This window comes from Sturnira hondurensis, unplaced genomic scaffold (assembly GCF_014824575.4).
Source record: "Sturnira hondurensis isolate 20B ecotype Veracruz unplaced genomic scaffold, ASM1482457v3 Scaffold0014854, whole genome shotgun sequence".
NCBI classification, from domain to species: domain Eukaryota; kingdom Metazoa; phylum Chordata; class Mammalia; order Chiroptera; family Phyllostomidae; genus Sturnira; species Sturnira hondurensis.
In genome coordinates, this window is record NW_028087485.1 from 584783 (window position 1) to 603037 (window position 18255).

The 18255-nt window shown below is 44.6% G+C and overlaps 1 protein-coding gene across 3 annotated transcripts in view; it reads right to left on the minus strand.

Moving 5' to 3' along the window:
• ATRNL1 (attractin like 1) overlaps positions 1–18255 on the minus strand; it is a 506943-nt gene that overhangs the window by 94118 nt on the left and 394570 nt on the right. For 2 of the 3 annotated variants that reach the window (XM_037063826.1, XM_037063824.1), the window contains one exon: positions 5695–5809. The exons of the other annotated variant lie outside the window; for it this stretch is intronic. In XM_037063826.1, coding sequence (XP_036919721.1) covers positions 5695–5809 — 115 coding nt within the window. The remainder of the gene's footprint in view (positions 1–5694; positions 5810–18255) is intronic. 3 annotated transcript variants of the gene reach the window in all.

The window sequence follows — 18255 nt, forward strand, 5'->3', positions numbered from 1 at the left end:
CGATTTGGAGTCAAAGTGCATCAGAGGAATCCAACCCAACTGCACCATTGGACACGTGACAAAATGGGACCTGGAGACAAGGGACCTGCGCTGGGTCGCGCAGCTAGTTGGCGGCAGAGGTAGATCCAGATTTCAGGACTTGTGCCAGCGAATCCCCAGCTCACTCGGACCAGCCCAGGCTCTTCCTGTGGCCACATGCTCCTGCCTGCGGCTGCACGCTGAGTCACGGTCTCGTTAGTGGGGGTGAGAGGGGCATGCACACGCTTGCATTTCCTGAAATTTCTGGGGTTAAATCACTCGGAGCGATAAATCGATCTTTTTTGCCCAATGCTTAAGCTCAATGCTTCTCAGAATCCTTCAAGCCCTTCCCTGTTAATTCTACGTAGAAAGGTTTTTCAGGAATAAAAGCCATCTGGAGAGCCCCTGAACCTTTATCCAGGGAAGCACAGTGATGCCGGGGAGTCTCACAGGCCAAGGACACAGGGGTCCTGGGTTTGAATTCTGGTTCATTCACTCACTGGCCATATTGGCCCTAGACAAATCATTTATTCCCACTTGAGTTTCAGTTCTATTTTTTTATCTATAAAATGGGGATAATAGTAGTTACTCTGCAAAGTCATTGAGAGTTAAACCAATGAATGTGTAAAGCACCTATCCGTATGTGTATATATATATATAAAGCATATAACATGTATATAAAGCTGTGATGTATATAAAGTTCAGGTGTATTTGAAGCATATAATGTATATAAACATATAGTGAATGTATAGAAAGCCCAGAATTCCTAGTTCTCTTTCTCCCACCTCTGTTCATCTAATTAAACTAAACTTTTTTTTACCGCCAGCAAAAAACTTCGTGGCATCGTGGGCGGACTATCATTTGAACATTATACAACATTTCTGGATTTTTCTAAATAATCTGGTTATTCTGTCCAAACTTCTCAGCCTAAAGGGAAAAAAACTTTCAAAACCTTAGACTCTCTGTTAGTCTTCTCTTTGGTTATGTTAGAGTGGATCAGGCATGAGGCCAGACAAGGGAGAATTCTTCCTCTGACTGAGGCACGCTGCTCCTTCTTGGCAGCGGGCATTCAGGGCACTGAAAACAGTAAATCTGCTTCTCATTGTAAGAACCCATAAACTATGAAAACCGTGATCCTTCATCACAACAGGACAGGAGACATTATCATGTTCAATGTATGCTTTTGAAGAGCTCTGTTTACGTTGTCCACATTTCATGTTAATGTCATTCTCAAACCCGTGGGGACCTTGCTGTCCAAGGTGACTGGAGACACGCTCAGTTGTTCAGTGTCACGCAGCAGAGTCACGCGATGTGCCCTGTTTTCATGGGGATGTCGGTTTCTCAGCCACTCTGCGGTCAGAAGAGAAGGTGGTCGCCCAGTGTACATAGGTCAATGGCAGAAATGCCACAGTAACCCGAGAGCGTCTGGCAGCGGCTGCTTGCAGAAAACGCAGGAATAAAGCAGCAGGTTTATGGCGTTGGGGAGCAGGAACCTAATTAGCCCAGCTCCGGGAACGCCAAAAAGCCTGTTTAATATCTTTTGCTTTTATTCCTCTAAGCCACCTAGAGGGAGAATTGCTCACAAACACCTAAATTCATTACATTAAAGACAACGAAAGATGATTAGCGCACGGGGTAATCTAAAGGACAAACCTGAAGTTCTTCTTTTGACCTCTGCTGAGATAAGAGCTATGCAAGGGACCTCACAAATTTTAGACAGACACTGAAAGGGCTGTGTCTAATGATTAGTAAGCATTCCTGAAATATTTGCTGGTGGGAAGAGAATAAAGTGCAAAGACAATGCCATAGTTTAAATTTAAAAAAAAAGACTGGCTGCTACTGAAGAGAGATGACCAAAATTAGCACATGAATGTCGCTGAATTGCTTATTTGTCAGTGGTGCGATTCAGTTTCTGAGAGAACACCTCCACGCTCATAGGTGCTTCTGCGTTCTCCATATCTGCAAATCCCCCTTCTCTTCAATGCTTTTATTCCTGGTAACGAAGAGTCCTTTTTGAAAAGCATCACTCGACATTCAGAAAGCAACGTTTCAAAAGAGGGCCTGATGAAAATGTTCGAGGTTGTGCAAAGAGAACCTTTAATCTAATGATTAATGCTAATTAATCACTGAGTAGCTATGCTAACACTTGGAGACGTATACAGCCCGAGAGCCAAGAGAAGGCTCCTGGTGCTCTGCCTTCCACACAGGGAGGGCAGGGTCTAGAGTCCATTCATGAAGCCCCCCTAGACCTCACACGCTGCACCGGCAGTGGAGGTGGCTCTTCGGAGCACAGGGCTCCTGGGAGAGCACTGGGAAAGGATTACTGAAGGCCAGTCCACCTGCTCACTGGTTTCACTGAGGCTCAGAGATGGAGTGGTTCCTCAAGGTCATGCTTCACAGGTCTCCTGCGGTCGTCATCAAAGGTATTTCTCAAATGCTTTGTATGCACAGGGCCTTGTGATAAGCTGAGACACACAGTAAGTTGTGACTGTGTCCCCACCAAATGCCTTCATGACAAGGGGAGACAATACGATCATTTGTACACTGGTGTCAGAATTTGCTCTGTTTGGGGAAAACCTAGACATGACCATTAGAAAGTGTCTCTCTATGGACATTGTCTTTTTTTCCCAATAAAGTTAAGGGATTTTTATTTTATTGTTTCCCACACCTCACTATAAAAAATTTCAAACATATACCTAAGTGGAAAACATTCTGCAGTGGACACCAGGATTCCCACCACCTAGATTCTACCACTTACATTTATTTTACTTGTTTTATGACATTTGTCTGTCTACCTTTCCTATTCTCCATCCATCAATATATGTTCCTACTGCTATAAAGATAGCTATAAAATGTATTAAATTTTTAAAAGATTTTATTTATTTATTTTTAGAGAGAGGTGAAGGGAAGGAGAAAGAGAGGGAGAGAAACATTAACGTGTGGTTGCCTCTTGTGCACCCCCTACTGGGGACCTGGTGAGCAACCCAGGCATGTGCCCTGACTGGGAACTGAACCGGTGACCCTTTTGTTCACAGGCTGGCACTCAATCCACTGAACTACACCAGCCAGGGCTTAAAAGATATTAGTTTTTATTAAACAAAAACCAAGCTCATTCTGAATTACGCACACAGATATTTACCATAGTTCCATCTACAGGCACTCTAAAAAGTAAGTTAGCTCAAGGTTTTATCTGCTTGTACCAACCCTGGAGATTTTTCAGACTCCTCCAAATGTTTGGCTTTGTGAAGACATGACTGTGGATTACAGAGAAATAAGCTTTCTGCTACAGATCACTGGGAAAAATTTCCTGGGATGTCAGCAATGGAGTCTTTTTTTGTTGTTTTGCTGTACACTTTAGTATTTCCTAATTATTCCTTGAGTGTAGAAACATGAAGATTTCTATGTCTTTACAATTCCTTATTTACAACTCCTTATTTACAAACTGAGTTTTGTAGTGCAGCCTTATCGTGAGGATCAAATGTGAAAACCAGAAGATGCTTTGTGTCAGTCATGGTAATGCATTTGGAGTGAAACACAGCGGAGGTAATGGTCCACACTGCTACTTGGCTCTTGCAAATCAGTCAAAAAGGTTTTGAAGGTTAAAGGGACAGAGTATTGGCAGATGCCTTCACTCAGCCCATCAGGACGTCATCTTGTCGAGGATCTAGAAGAACCTTGGTGTGTATCACACAGGCTTGTTTTCATTAGTGAAGTGTTTGCCTTGGAAAGCATCCCAGCCTTAAAACAATACTTCCATTAGCTGGGCACAGTACCTATAATTATTCATCTTATCCGACCAGCGCCAAACTATTCTCCTTACGTCTCCCATTTACATTGGTGGTTCTATAAGGGGAGGGAGGGATTCGCTCATTGTCCAGAGATTGTCGGTTTCTTTGCCTAAACGCCTGCAAATGAACTTTGGGTAGAGATTCCTGCATCATAAACAACAAGTCTAAAGGTGATGAAAAACCCTCTGTCCTCATATGGGGAAAACTCTGTTATAAGAGTATCTTAAGTTTACAAGATATAAAGTAGCTTCTGTTTTTATCTCTGGTTGGATACAAATCAAGAAAGTGAGGACCAAGGTCAAGAGCCAAGAAACGATAAAATACATAGGGAGGCGAGTTCATCATCAATTACTGTTACTGAAAACCTGACAGTTCTCTGGCGCTTGATTTTATGCTTAAGGAGGAACTGAATAGAGAGACAGGTATGAAATTACCATTGCCCTCAAAAAGCATCCGTTCCCCTAAGAGGTGTCTGAGAAAACAAGTGGGAGAGAGAAAAATGAGGAGTTGTAAGCAGGTGAAATAGGATATTTGATTAGTGAGAAATAAGCATGGTTTGTGATTTAATTACAAGCTACACTCGGCATCGAACATGTCTGCAACGTGGACAACATCACTGCAACGAGAAGACCGCTGAGAGGACACACACGGTTAGTTATCCCGCCATTCGAAACACGCTCTTCGGGTAGGAAAGGGAGAGGAAGGCGAGGGGCCCTGGCCTGGGAACTGCCCCCGGCCGGTGCTGACAGCCAGAACATATTGTCCCTTAATCACAGTGATGTGTCTGCATCAAGCTGCCATCCTCTGATGCCACCAAAACATTCCAGTCACGCCAGTCGGTTCCCTGATTTGGTCCCATACTTAAGAAGCAAACTTCTCATCCTATTTAACATGTACCACCATATGTCACATTACATTAACATGTAATATGACACACACACCAGGAGAAAGGAGTTGCTCACAAGAGTCCAGAACTCGTGCGCCCTGCTAGTGAGATTTCTCGTTGTCATGACGACAAACTGGGGGGGGGGGGACAGGGAGAGAGTACATACAGGAGGAGCCCAGTCCAAATAGAATCTACTTATGAAAACTGCATATGTATTCTTACATGGCTAAACTTCAGTCACCTTCAAAGTACTCTCCATTTGATGCAATCAATACACCTACTGAGACGTTTTTTTTCCCACTGCCCGAAACAGTTTTTCAGCTGGTTGATTTTGATGACTTTTAGCGTTTCTGCCATCTTTTTGTTTCACCTCTGCCACATCGGCAGAACGTTTCCTGTGGAGGACTTTTTTCACCCAGGGGAAACAAATGAAAAAAAAAGCTGCTCAGGGAGAGATCAGCTGAACAGGGAGGGCGGGGCATGAGGGCATGCTGTTTTGGGTCAAAAACTGCTGAACACTCAGCACCGTGTGGGCAAGTGCATTCGTAAGTCACCCATCATGAAATGGGCAAATGCACTGGGTCTTCAAAAAAAATTCCCTGGGGCTGACGGCAGCCTCTCACAACAACGCCAGCGGGTGCTCGGACACAGATGGGTTCCGAGAACACTCACCTTGTGGGGGAAGCCTGTACTGCAACAGGGCCGCCTTCCAGAAGCTAAATCTAGGTTTTTGGGGGGGAGGGTCCCCCTCATATATGTCTATATTATATACAGACACATATTCAACATATATTTCTAAAAGAAACACTGGAAAATCCAAATTTATAGCAAAGCAGATACCTAGATAGTTGGGTAAAAGTTGGTAGCCTAGTAACATTTTACCGTAGCCTAGTAACATTTTACCGTACTCTAAGTCAGAACCGTGTACATCCTTTTGCTGCGCTGTTTGGTAGTGGTGTTTACGCCTTCGGCTAACTGCGGATGGCTCCCCGTTCGTCTTACCTGACTGGCCTGGGGGAGGAGCACCTGAGGATCCGCGAGGCAGGCAAAGGAAGACGGTCAGAACAGCGGCTCTGTTCCCCGCACACGGCTCAACGGCGATGGGTTTGGGCGCCCCCTGGAAAAGAAAACTCTCCTTCAATTTGCATAATGGACACAACGCTGCTGCTTCCCTGTCTCCTGTCTGGGCTTCGGTCAGCTGCCCTGGACCTTCCCAGTGGTTGGGGACACACCGTGTACATTTTGAAAACAGTTTCATTAAATATCTTATTGTAATATGCATCTTTTGTAGGGGTGGTCGTTAACATTTAAAGGACATTTTTTCTTGAGTTATGTCTTGGTACATATTTTTGCAGTTGTTAAAAAGCAGTCTTTGTTTTGTTCTATTTTTAGCTTGTTTTTTCTTAACAGAGGTTTTTTTTTTAATAGAAATTTAGGTTCACAGCAAAATTGAGGGGAAGGGGAGGAGATTTTCCATATACCTACTGCCCCCACAGCCTCTCCCATTATCAGTATCTCCCACCAGAGAGACACATTGTTGCGGGTGGCGAAGCTGCATGGACACATCACACGCGCCGAGTCCACTGTTGACATGAGGGTTCACTGTCGGTGGTTTGGACAATTGTATGATGGCCTGTGTTCACCACTGCAGTATCATGCAGAGTAGTTTCTCTGTGCCCCAGAATTTTCAGTGCCCCCCCACACACACACATCCCACCCCCTCTCTCCATCCCTAGGAACCACCGATCTTTCCCCTGCCTCCACAGTTTTGACATCTGGGGTATAATATGGAGGTTTGGGCTATTTTGCTCAACAAATTGTGGGTGGGATACGGTTGACCTATCAAAGCAACATCTATGCCAAATTAAATAGAAGAAACTATACCACAGCTTTAAGTATGAAAACAAATGGTTAGTTTTCCTCACTGGAGACATTTGAACTTTTCAGGAGACACACACACACACACGTATGCAGTCATTCACCTGGTGTATTTTAGAGCACGACTCTTTCCAGAAAGTTTAATGAGGCATTGAAGATAAAATATGTCCTCTTTCATGTAAAACAGACGGAAATTTCTGGTGACGATGGCTTTATGCGGTTCTAAAGGGTTTCTCTTTTATGGCAACATAAATCTCAGGGTTTACAATGGTCCCCGTCCAGATTCACTGGGGGAGTTTTCAGTGGAAAGGGGGAAAGGCCACGGTGCCAGAAGAAAAGGGAGTAAAAACCTTCCGAGAGAGTGCTGTGAGCCAGGCTGCGATCCTTGCATCAAGTTACATGATTTATGGTTTTACACTTTAGAGCTTACATTTAATTGAACAGACTGATTTTTGAAAATGTTAAGTCAAAATCAGCATAAGTACATAGACGTTCTCCAGTGATGTAAATATTTAGAGAATAGGCTCGTCATATTCCAAGGCGAAAAGAGAGATACTATGAGTTTTTTGCCCCATATTTCAAGGCTATTGAAATTTATTCTACGTTAATAAATGCAAAGTATATGTAAAGGTCAATTGGTTAAAATACGCTAAGAGAAAATAAAATAAATTCAGGTTTAAATGATGGCGATATACTAGAAATACCCAAATCCCTTTTACTGTACCTAAAGAATAATCTATCATTCCTGCCATTAGCCAAGGCTTTCCTTGCTGTTTTGTTAAGCTCTGATGCAATAACTGGCAGTACTCACCATATCCAAAGTCACGTTAAAATAATGGATTATGAAAATCGGACAGCTTTTAGGATTACAACAAAACAAAGCAAACGAGCAGAAAAGGTTGCGACGCGGTGGTTGTTGGTATAAGGGATTTAGGGACGCGAGAGACAACCTGCGGGTACACGGGTAGGCGCTGCTGCCGGGGCTGCTTCCCGCTGCCCCTAAGGCTCCCGGGAGCAAACTCGGACGGCCACGGCACCCACCAAAGGGAAAACAGAACAGTAACTGTGAGTTTCTGAAAACGAAAAAACGGACTTATTGGCCAACCCCATACTCAATACTCTGAACTTCCGAAATGCAGCCACAGATAAATCCAGTGCAGTGAAAGATCTTGATGGTGCAAAGGGAATCATACTTCCATAAAGGTCACTTCTGTAAAAATTCCTAAAATAATGCTCTCACTCTCAAGTCTATTGTTATTCTACAGAAAACTTCAAAAATTCCTTTATATTGGTATAAGCCATATGAAAGGAGACTGTAATTCTATTTTAAAATCAAATTGTCTTACAACCTTGTCTATTTTTGGCTATAAAATTTTCATAAAAGGATATTAGCCAAACTATGAATTATTCATTATATTTAAAATATTAGTGGCTAGCACACTCCTGGCAAGGAATTCACATAACTAAGAGAATTATTTCCAAAGACTTTGTGGCAAAGCTGGCTTTCAATCAAGATTTTTAAGTTAAAAAAAAAAACCTTTAGCCCTGGCTGGTCCAGCTCAGTGGATTGAGAACAGGCCTGCAAACCAGAGGATCGCGGTTCAATTCCCAGTCAGGGCACATGCCTGGGCTGCAGGCTGGTTCCCTGCAGGCCAACTCCCAGCAGGGGACGCACGAAAGGCAACCATACATTGATGTTTCCCCCTCTCCTTCCTTTCTAAAGAGAAATAAATAAATAAAATCTTAAAAAAAAAAAAAACTTTATAACACTTGAATTTTGCAACAAAATAGCAAAACCCCCCCGAATGACATTTCTGATACCTTGAGCTTTGTCAGTTGTTTGGTGATAAATACATACCCAGGAATCATAATCATTTCACAACGACAGAACATGTTTACTGAAGTGTGCAATTTATCATGCCTTTTCCAGGGCTGCCTCTGCCAGGCATAAGGCATGGGTTTGTTTGCCCACAGCACTTAGCAACTGTGATTTGCTTCTAGGCGTTTTCTTATTTGTTGCTCTGCAAAGAAGCTGGTGATAGGCCGAGCCAGAAAACATCGCTGACAGTTGTGTAATTAGCAGTCCTTGTTTACTAAGCAGGCAGCACTTTTACAAAAGATTTGTTTTGTTCACACCACCGTTTTTTAGAAGTACCCATGTTTGCTAGTTCTTGTTTTCGGAGGTAACCATTCTGTGTTATAAACCCTTTCCGATGGTCAGTTATTAAAGACAAGCAAGTTACCAGAGAAGCTCCTGGAATCCTAAGGGCTTTCAAGATTATAGTTCTTAAAAATCATAATGACGTGTTCTGGAAGTGAGGCCACCATTCGATCTGACCTGGGCAACTGCTGCTGTGAAAATCACTGGATGCTTGGAAGACACCAAGCAGGGGAGCTGGCTGCGTGCTGCTTTCTCCACTGGCAAAAAGAGAGAGTGTGTGCAGGACTCCCTCCCAGAAACCAAGCTGAGGTCCTCCACTGAAAACCGTGAGCCAGCGGCTGAGGGCTCTGACAGAAGAACTGCCTGATGTGCCCCGAACGGTCACTACAATCTAAGTAGGGTTCAGTGTGACACTCCAGGACTCAAAGGATATATATGGTGCTATTTCCTTTCCCAGAAACTGACTAGTTCCAACGCAGGGCTGGCAAACTCCAATGCCTTCAAGGCCCAGGTGAGTAACCTGGTAACGCAGTGAACATTTACTCAGTGCCTACAGTCTGCCAGTGCTTTGCTATGTGCTCGCATGGCTTTATCCGTCCCCCCACCCCCCCCACGCGGCAGGCAGAGACTTTTCCCATTTTACAAATGTCGAATCAGAAGTTCAGAGATTTAAGTAACATAACTAAGGTTGCAGATCTCATGGGTGACAAAACCAGAGTCTGGAATGATGAGGTCTAACTTCTGAGCTTGTATGGACGGTGACACCACTGTGTCACCGTCCATAACAGAGAGGAAGGCTCTTTTAACTTCTAGAATAAGACAATACAAACTGATGGGTGCTGTGGTGAACTGGAAAGGACGAGATTTCTTTAAAGACACTGAATTTCTCTTTCTCCTTTGTCACTCATAAATGACATCCCCACTGTCTAGGAGACCCTTCTTGCAGGTCTCTAACTTTCCTAAAATAATACACCCTCAAAGCCAAATCATCCAGGAAGCCTTTCCTGGTCCGAGGAATTTCGTGTCTCCCTCCACACAGAGGGCCTGGCAGAAGTAAGGCCTGCCTGAGTGTGGTTGGTAGGGTGATAATACGGGTGTAATAATTTATAGTTTTAACTTGAACATTTCACCTAAACCATCATATGGTGTGCTTGGGTGTGATATTATCATGTTACAGAATTACATGCTTATGATTTTGTAATAAAGTCAGGGGTGTTATTCATGTTGGACTCTGTCGTTCTTTAATTGTACCTTTGATAACCTTCTTCTTTTTCTATGTGAATGACACCTGGGTAGACGTCCTGTCTTCCCACTGGAACATGCTGAGGGTGGGTCCAATGCCCTGTTCATCTCTCCTGACCCCACGCTCACTTTCTGCATTTGAAACGCCCAAGCACGGGGCCCGTGCTTCCTCTGGGGAACGTGTGTCCCCTGGTCTTTCCACATCACTGTGTCGATGTCCGTGTTGTAAGTCACCATGAGATGCCCGCTCCTCCAAGAAAGGCATCACGTTGGATTCTTCTTTGCTTTTTCCCATAGTGCCTACCAGAGTGCATTTTGCTGATGGTAGGTGAAAAAGTGAATTAAAGAATAAATGAAATCGTTACATGGTGAGATAACTGGGAGGCAAAATTCAGTTTTACCTGAACTATGGATATTAAACAAATAATAAAACACTGATTCGCCAACGTATTATTATCTAAAATACTGGCTAATGTTTACTGAGCAGTTATAGGCACCAAGCACGGTGCTGAGCATTTTACAGGCGTGATTGTGTTATTTTTTTATATGGTGAGGAGATTGAAATTCACAGATGTCAATAATACTCTCAGGGTGACACAGCTGGTGCGGGGAGATCCAGGGCAGGCACTCGGATCTGCGTGATCCTAGCGTCTTGGTTCTTAACCACCACACAAGTCTGCTGGAAAGTGTAGCTGAAGAACACGAGGGTTCTCCTTCTCTCAGCTTTGCTATTAACAGTAGGAACCCAATGAAGATATCAATTATAAACACCATGTGCATACACCTGCCCCGTTTCTGACCAGGGTTCAGGGCGCCTGAGTTGTGGGACCAGTTCGGCCACTAGTTGGTGGAATCCTGGGCATGTTGTCAGGTCAATTTCCCCAAGTGAAAAATGAACAAGTAGGCTGGATGATTTTTAGGGTCGCTGGAACATTCTGTGACTATGATTTACAGCCACCCTCCGGAACGTGGGACATACCCCAATCTAATACTTTGTTTAAGTGCAGCGAAACCTGAAATTCCCAACCCTTGTTAATTTTCTTTCCCTGTCCAGGTACTTTAAATGACACATCCAATTTTTAAAGCACATTATTATACCATATGATGAATACATCGCATAAGACTAAATGGCCACCATCGCATGCCAAAAAAGCAATTAGAAAATTGAATCAAGGAATTAAGGATTAATGTGGATATGTTATACCTGTCAGCAGTAATAAGTGTTTTGACAAGAACAGAATGAAATCTGACAGTCTGCACAAATACTAATCTGATGTGTGAGTGAAATATTAAAAATGCAAACAACTGCACATTAATCACTGTAACATTTCCCTACTAAAACATTTTTAATGCCATTCTTATCAAAACCCATCTATAAATAAAAATGAGTCTTTTTCAACAGCTTGCACAACTTGGTATTTGCAGTTTAATGAGTGTTTATATTGATATGAAATTTAGTTTTTAGTCACAGTAGTAAAATAGAATTAATTTACTGAGCATTGAATTAAGTCAGCCTGATGTCTTGGCTCACAGCTAATCAAGTGTGTTGATTCTGGAGGATCAACAAATATCAAGATTCCAGATCTCAAAAACAGATTTTCTGATTTTTGCTTGGACTTGGGGAAAAAAGTGAAAACCGTATTTGCTCCTTACTATTTGCTTCGTATGAACTGATAAATGGACAAGTACATTAGCTGGCTTTACTTGCTAGGAGAAGAATTCGTATTACTAAAAGAAAGTAAGCTGATGGACACTTTCAAAACGAGGGTTAAACTGCATTAGAAGCAAATTCAAACAGAGTGAGGTATTGCATGTGGGAATAGGAAAAGGACTAAAACATAATATTCACAGAATCTGTATGCCGCTTCTGGGGTTCCAAGGGTATTCCAACTGCATGCTTAATTTTCATATCGCATCAGGTATTTTTCTTTTGTTGAAATGATTCCATGTTCAATCTCTGCTCACAATCTCTCAGCACACACACACACATACACACACACATTTAAGGTTCACATCTATAGTAAAATCTTTTGTTTTACTGGGTTTTGCTGTGATTTTAATCACATGGCACTGAGCTAGGGAGACTGGACTGTGATAGCTGGAGTTTTGTTACCTATTTTTTCAGAGGCATTCAGATCCCGGAAAATGAGGATATTATCTCTCTTTGAGCTATATAATCATGCTTTGCCCTCAAGTTGGCCAATAAATATGCATGTTAAAGGAGGTGACTTTGAACAGATTATCTTTAAAAGCTGAATCCTGACAGCACTTTTCAAAAATTTGAAATAGATTATCTATTACATAATTGCTATAATTAGATTTTTAGCAACCTGTACTTTTCTCAATAGCTGAGTCAAAAAGCAACCTCCCCACTATGCACACATTATACATTAATTCCCCCAATTGGGGCCACCTTCCTGACCTCAAGAAATCCTGCTAAGTGGGAGAGGCCGGTGTGCCTGCCGAATCAGCTGACTTCCCGTCCTGCTGGAGTCCAGTCCTGTACTTGTGTTCAGCCAGCCCTTCAGTGGAGACCACCTGCCCACGTCCGCTGCCCTTTCTGCACCGTCAGACTGAAAACTCACTGCCCCCAAGAATGCTTCCCAGATCGGCCCAGGACACTCCAGGATCTCCTCGCTCTGCTCTGTCTCAACAGTTAGGAGTAGCTCGTTTTTCTGACCATGGCATTCGGAAGGAAGTGCAATGCAGGGGTTCGGAGAACACCTTCTAGCAACCACGGCCTGGTTCAAGGCCTGCTGTGTCGTCCAAGCCTGACTGGGTCGGCCCACTTCACCACCCCGCCGTGTCTCAAGTTTCTCTCCTGTAAACGAGAACTCATGATGCCTCGTGGTGCTGTTATGAAGGTTGAAGGAGTTAATACAAATATATGCTGCTTCTGAGGTTCTGAAGGTGGTCTGACTGCAAACTTAATTTTCATATTGTAGCAGCTATTTAAAAATATATAAAGTGCGGCACATGGTATTTGTCAAAAATCAGCTATTCTCCTTATGACATTCTATGCAATTCCCTTTGTTGTAGAATAGTTTTTTGTTCCGCCTGAAGAATATATTCAACTCCAAAGTAATCCATCTGAGGGCAAGGATGACATTTTTAAACCTCTGTTAATGGCATTAAATGCATTAATTAAGAAATTTTACTGCCCTGGCTGGTGTAGCTCAATGAATTGAGCGCGGGCCTGTGAACCACACGATCGCGGTTCGATTCCCAGTTAGGGCACATGGTTGGGTTGCAGGCCAGTTCCCGGTTCCCGGCAGGGGACGCACGAGAGGCAACCATACATTGATATTTCTCTCTCTCTCTCTCTCTATCCTTCTCTTCCTCTCTTAGATAAATAAATGAAATCTTTTTTAAAAAAGAAATTTTACTGATGGCTGGTGGGGGAAACCTACTCCGGGTGTCCCACCCCCCACACAGGTCATATCAACACTACCACGGAGTACTTGCCTCTTTCCCCCTCTTTGTCCCCTGCTTTTCTCAGGGAGTCTTGCCTTGACTTTGAGTGCTATGTCCCACACAGAGTAAGTGTTCTATGGCACCTAGGTCATGGGTGGATGGGTATTTGTCTTTTCTTTCCCAAATTGAGCACAAGGTACATTTCTCCCTAAAGCTCAATGTATACAATACAGTGGATAGATATAAGAAAAGCAGGAAAGATAGAAAATCAAGATCTTGGTATTTAGTCCCCAGGCGGGTGCATTCCAAAACACATTACTGTATGTCGTTAATGCAAAATGTGACCTTAGCGATACAACTGATGATCGATTCCATCTGAAAGGTAAATGAGTTAGGCCTCCTGCTGGCCACTGGCATGAACTGATCGCAGGGCACAGTGCCTGCCCTGGTGCAGCTTCCTTCAGGGCAGGCTAGCTGATGGCTGGAGGACAAGTTAGGGCTCCACGTGCTCCCAGAGTAAGTGCAGGGCCCTGGGGCTGGGAGCGGAGGAGGCAGAGAAGGCAGTAGTACCAGTTCTCTGGGGGAAGGACTTTACCTTGCCGAGGATGACCAGGGGTTCACTAGGAGAATGAGAAACGAGGGAGATTTCTGGCAGAAGTTAAAGCATGAATGTAGAGGTGTAATAAAATAGCCACGTGGCTATTTGGAAATTTGCTAGCAGTTCATTGTGGATACAGCCAAGGAAGTGTTCAGCAGGCACGGATGAAGACCGCCCTAGAGGCGTACTGGGGCCCTCCAGGAAATCCAGGTCCCCCTTCCCCAACATTCCTGGGACTATCACTACCTGCTCAGAAAGGCCTGCTTCGATGCTCAGAGCGCGGCTGTGCAGAGCACGGTGGCCCCCGGGGAACTGTCATCAAGCCATGGTGCGACCCGCCCCACATGGACCCCAGCCAGCCTTTCTCGGTCAGGGACTCACAGGACTCTTTTATTAAACTATTGGTCAAAGCTGTTACACCGAGTGAACATTAAATTAACACGTTTATTTCTGAAACTTCAATCATAAAGCTTAATCAAGAAGTACTGTGAAAACTGACTGTCAGCAGAAAGAATAAAAGTGCAGATATGGCAATATTCTTAACTAGGAATCAAATGTTAATAGATCCAGCATGGTGAATGACTTTCTACTCTGATTATACCAATCACAGCCTACTTACTGTAAGTAACGAAAGCGTGGACAAACCGCTGAATGAAAGAGCTTCTCTGACTTGTTCTAAATGCGTGGATGAAACTCCTGTGCAAACCTACCTGCATCTCTTAGAGACGGAGTTATTCTGAAATAAGAGAGTTTTCCCAGAAAGTTGAACATTAAACCTTCAAAGACTAAGACACTCTGATTTTAGGATATTTTCAAATTAATGTGAAATCTCTTGAATATCAACTTCTCTGCTCCTCAACCAGACTATGATGTACTAAACCTGGTTAAACATTGTCTGACTATCCCATGATCACAATTAGGACTATCTGTTTGCAGAGTGGACTGAAGATACATGGACTTGTACGTTTAGATAGGTACATTACAGCTATGGCGCTAGGGCTTTCTTTTCTCTTTTTCTTTCTCATTTCTTCTGAAGTCACCAATGCCAGCTTGCTTTCTCCATATTTGTCTTTTTATATAGAGGCAACTTAAAGATTTGCAGCTGCCAGCAGGTAACACATGGCATGTCTGTAAACCCCACCAAAGATGCAAAGGTTAAGGTGACCTTCTCAAGGGCTCTTCTCATCCTTCCCAACAGCTTCCTCCCTGTTGCTGTCACTGTAGTGAGATTTATCAGCATCATTCAAAGCCTTGCCCGATCTCTCCATCATCACCAAGACCACGGAGCACAGACATCTTCCTGGCAGTTCATAATGACCCTCGTATGCCCCTTGAAGTTGGTAGGCAGAGTAGCCTTTCCAAGTTCAAGAATTCTGACAATGGTGTTTGTGAGTATTCTTATTACAGAGTCTAGAAATAGTTCATCAGACCCAAATGACTTTCCTGGATGCAAAGCAGGCTTGGGTTGCAATCTTATGGGGTCTTGGGCAAATTATTCAGCCTTTCCATGCCTCAGCTTTATATGGGAAATAGAGTTTATGACACCAATCTGGCAAGGTTACGAGGGGGGATGTAAAAGAGAATAAATGGATAAGGCATTTAATATAGTCCCTGGAAAGAAGTAGGTGTTTAAATGTTTATATTAGGTCAGGTCATTTGCGAATATAATGTTTGTTACTCCAAACCAACTTGGTATCAACCATTTTATCTGGTTCCAAAACAGAGTGGCCCCTTTCCCTCTGTTCTGGTGACTGGGGGAAGGGCAGTAGGAGAGGGTTACGTGGCCAGATCTGTGCTCAGCTTTCATCCCCTCCGGCTTGGTTCCAGGGTGTGGGGGCCAGCCGTCTAGTGTCTGGGCATTAGAGTTGGAGCCAAGCTCCAAGTTTGCAGAGACGATGACAGCTGAGGCATACGAGTGGCGGAAGGTCCAGGGTGAAAAGCCATTAGAAAAGATAAATTCTACCAAAGACTTCCTCTTTGCACACACCGCGCAGAGAGAGGTATCTTATGAATGCCCAGGCTCAGGAAATGTTTCTAAGTGTGTTGGACGTGTCTCTGTGCGGCTGGGAAGACTCTTTGCCTAGTACCTCGTTCACCATTATTGATTAGATTAAAATTTCCCTGATTTTATAATCAAGAGGATTAAAAGGTTAAAAGACAGAAACAAAGACAGTAGACGGAGGATGCTGCTAGCAGGACCCTGGGTCCGCAGGCAGGTAGCCCAATTCTCCGGGACCCACAGGGCAGACGGCTGCCTCACCTCTGTCCCGCGACGCATGGGCTCCCCGTGGACCAAACCACATGGGTGCACATTCCTCTGGGCCCTCTCCTTACATGATCGGATTGTGTTACCTCAGTGACCTCGTCAGAGCTTGCTTAGGAAAATGAAATTTATGGAAGTGAATAAAATAGTTCTTCGAATCTGATTTTTTCCCCCAAAGCTCCTCTGTCAGTGTGACAAGAAAATCAGGGGTCAGAGTCGGTGTAACGATCCCTCCCCGGTTGTGCTCACGTGTCTTCACCAACTCCCACTTGGTCCTACTCGTTACAGGATTGTTTGCACCACTGAGCCTGCGGACCATGGGCCTGCCGCGCCCCCCCCACCCCCCAACACACACACACATCTGGCCCTGGGCATTTTCTTTACAAAGGACGGGAGGCTAATTAACAGAGACATCACAAAAGGAAGGAGACGGAGCGCCAACCAGGGGACAGATCTGGCTGCTTCCCCACTTGCTCTCTGCAAGGGGTTCAGCAGCATCCCTGGAAAGTTCACACACCCCCAGAAAGTTCACACACACCCAGAAGGTACCTGTGCGTGGGAACAGGGCACTTGCAGGTGTAATTGGTTGAGACCAAGTCATACTGGACTGGGGCGGACCTTGTGTCCCTACAAAAAGAAAGGCCATATAGAGGTGACGCGCGGAAGAAAACGTCATGTGGAGACAGAAGCAGAGACCTGAGCGATGAAACCACACGCCGAGGAGTGCCGAGGCCCAGTGGCCACCCCCAGAAGCTGGGACAGAAGTGGGGAACAAAGGCTCCTTCGGGCCCTCCTGCGGACACCAGCCCCACAGAACCTTCCTCTCAGACGCCTGGCCTGCAGAACTGTGAGAAGACAAACCTCTGTTGTTTTAAGCCGCTGCGTCCGTGATCATTTGTTACCTCGGCCCTAGGAAGCGAGTACAGTCTCCCTAGTCACCACGTGACCTGCAATCAAACGGCCGGAGAGGACTGATGGGCTGCCCTGTTCTTTGTTGTTTTGGAAATGATCATGATGTATAATACTGAACCTGTGACTAATACCAACCTCTCAGGGCATTTGCCCTATTCTGGGGTCGTCCAAGCTACTTTCCTTTGAGAGAGAAGCCGGATATCACATGGCAAATGTCAGTGGGAAAGTTCACTTAGTTATGGGAGTTTTGTGATCACCATGAAATTGATGACATTCATAAAATGGGAAAGAGCCGTGAAAACAGATCCTTAGAATACGGACACAGTGTATGTTGTTGGGTGTCGGGTTTCCTAGGAAACAGATGCAGAGGCCCCAGGCCTTGTGGGCAGGTTTATTGGGAAGTGCCCTGGGAAGAAGGTCTGGGGTAGGCGGGCAGAGAGAGGAGTTCATCTGCGGTGCACTTAGCACAGAACCCTCTGTCTGCGTGGGGTGCTCCTTTAGAGTTGTACCGGACTGAGGCAAGAGGCCAAGCCCCTGAACGCCCCAGTGCCTGCAGGCTGTCCCCAGACAGGTGGCTAACACTGGGTGAGGCGGCTTCTCTCAGCAGAGGGAGATTCCTGGAGAGGGAATCTCTCACAGCTGTGAGCTGTGAAAGTACGAGACTGCGTACTGAAGGGGGATCTGGGTACGATACCCCAGCCCCACCACTGTACTCACAATTTAAATAAAAATGCCCCTGTTAACACCCTGGCTGGTGTGGCTCAGTGGGCTGAGTGCTGGCCTGAGAATCAAAGGGTCGCAGGTTCGACTCCCAGTCAGGGCACGTGCCTGGGTTGCAGGCCAGGTCCCCACTAGGGGGCCACGAGAGGCAATCACACACTGATGTTTCTTTCCCTCTCTTTCTCCCTTCCTTCGCCTCTGATTAAAAATAAATACATAAAAGCTTTAACAAAAAAAATGTGCTTGTTAGCTAAGAAAGTGACTCTGGCCAGACTCATACGTAAGATGCTAAGGTATATGGAAGGTTATTAGACATCTACGCTTCCGTTTCTCCTGGGGCTTTATGCAGCTGCTGCATTGTTGCCATGAGCAACC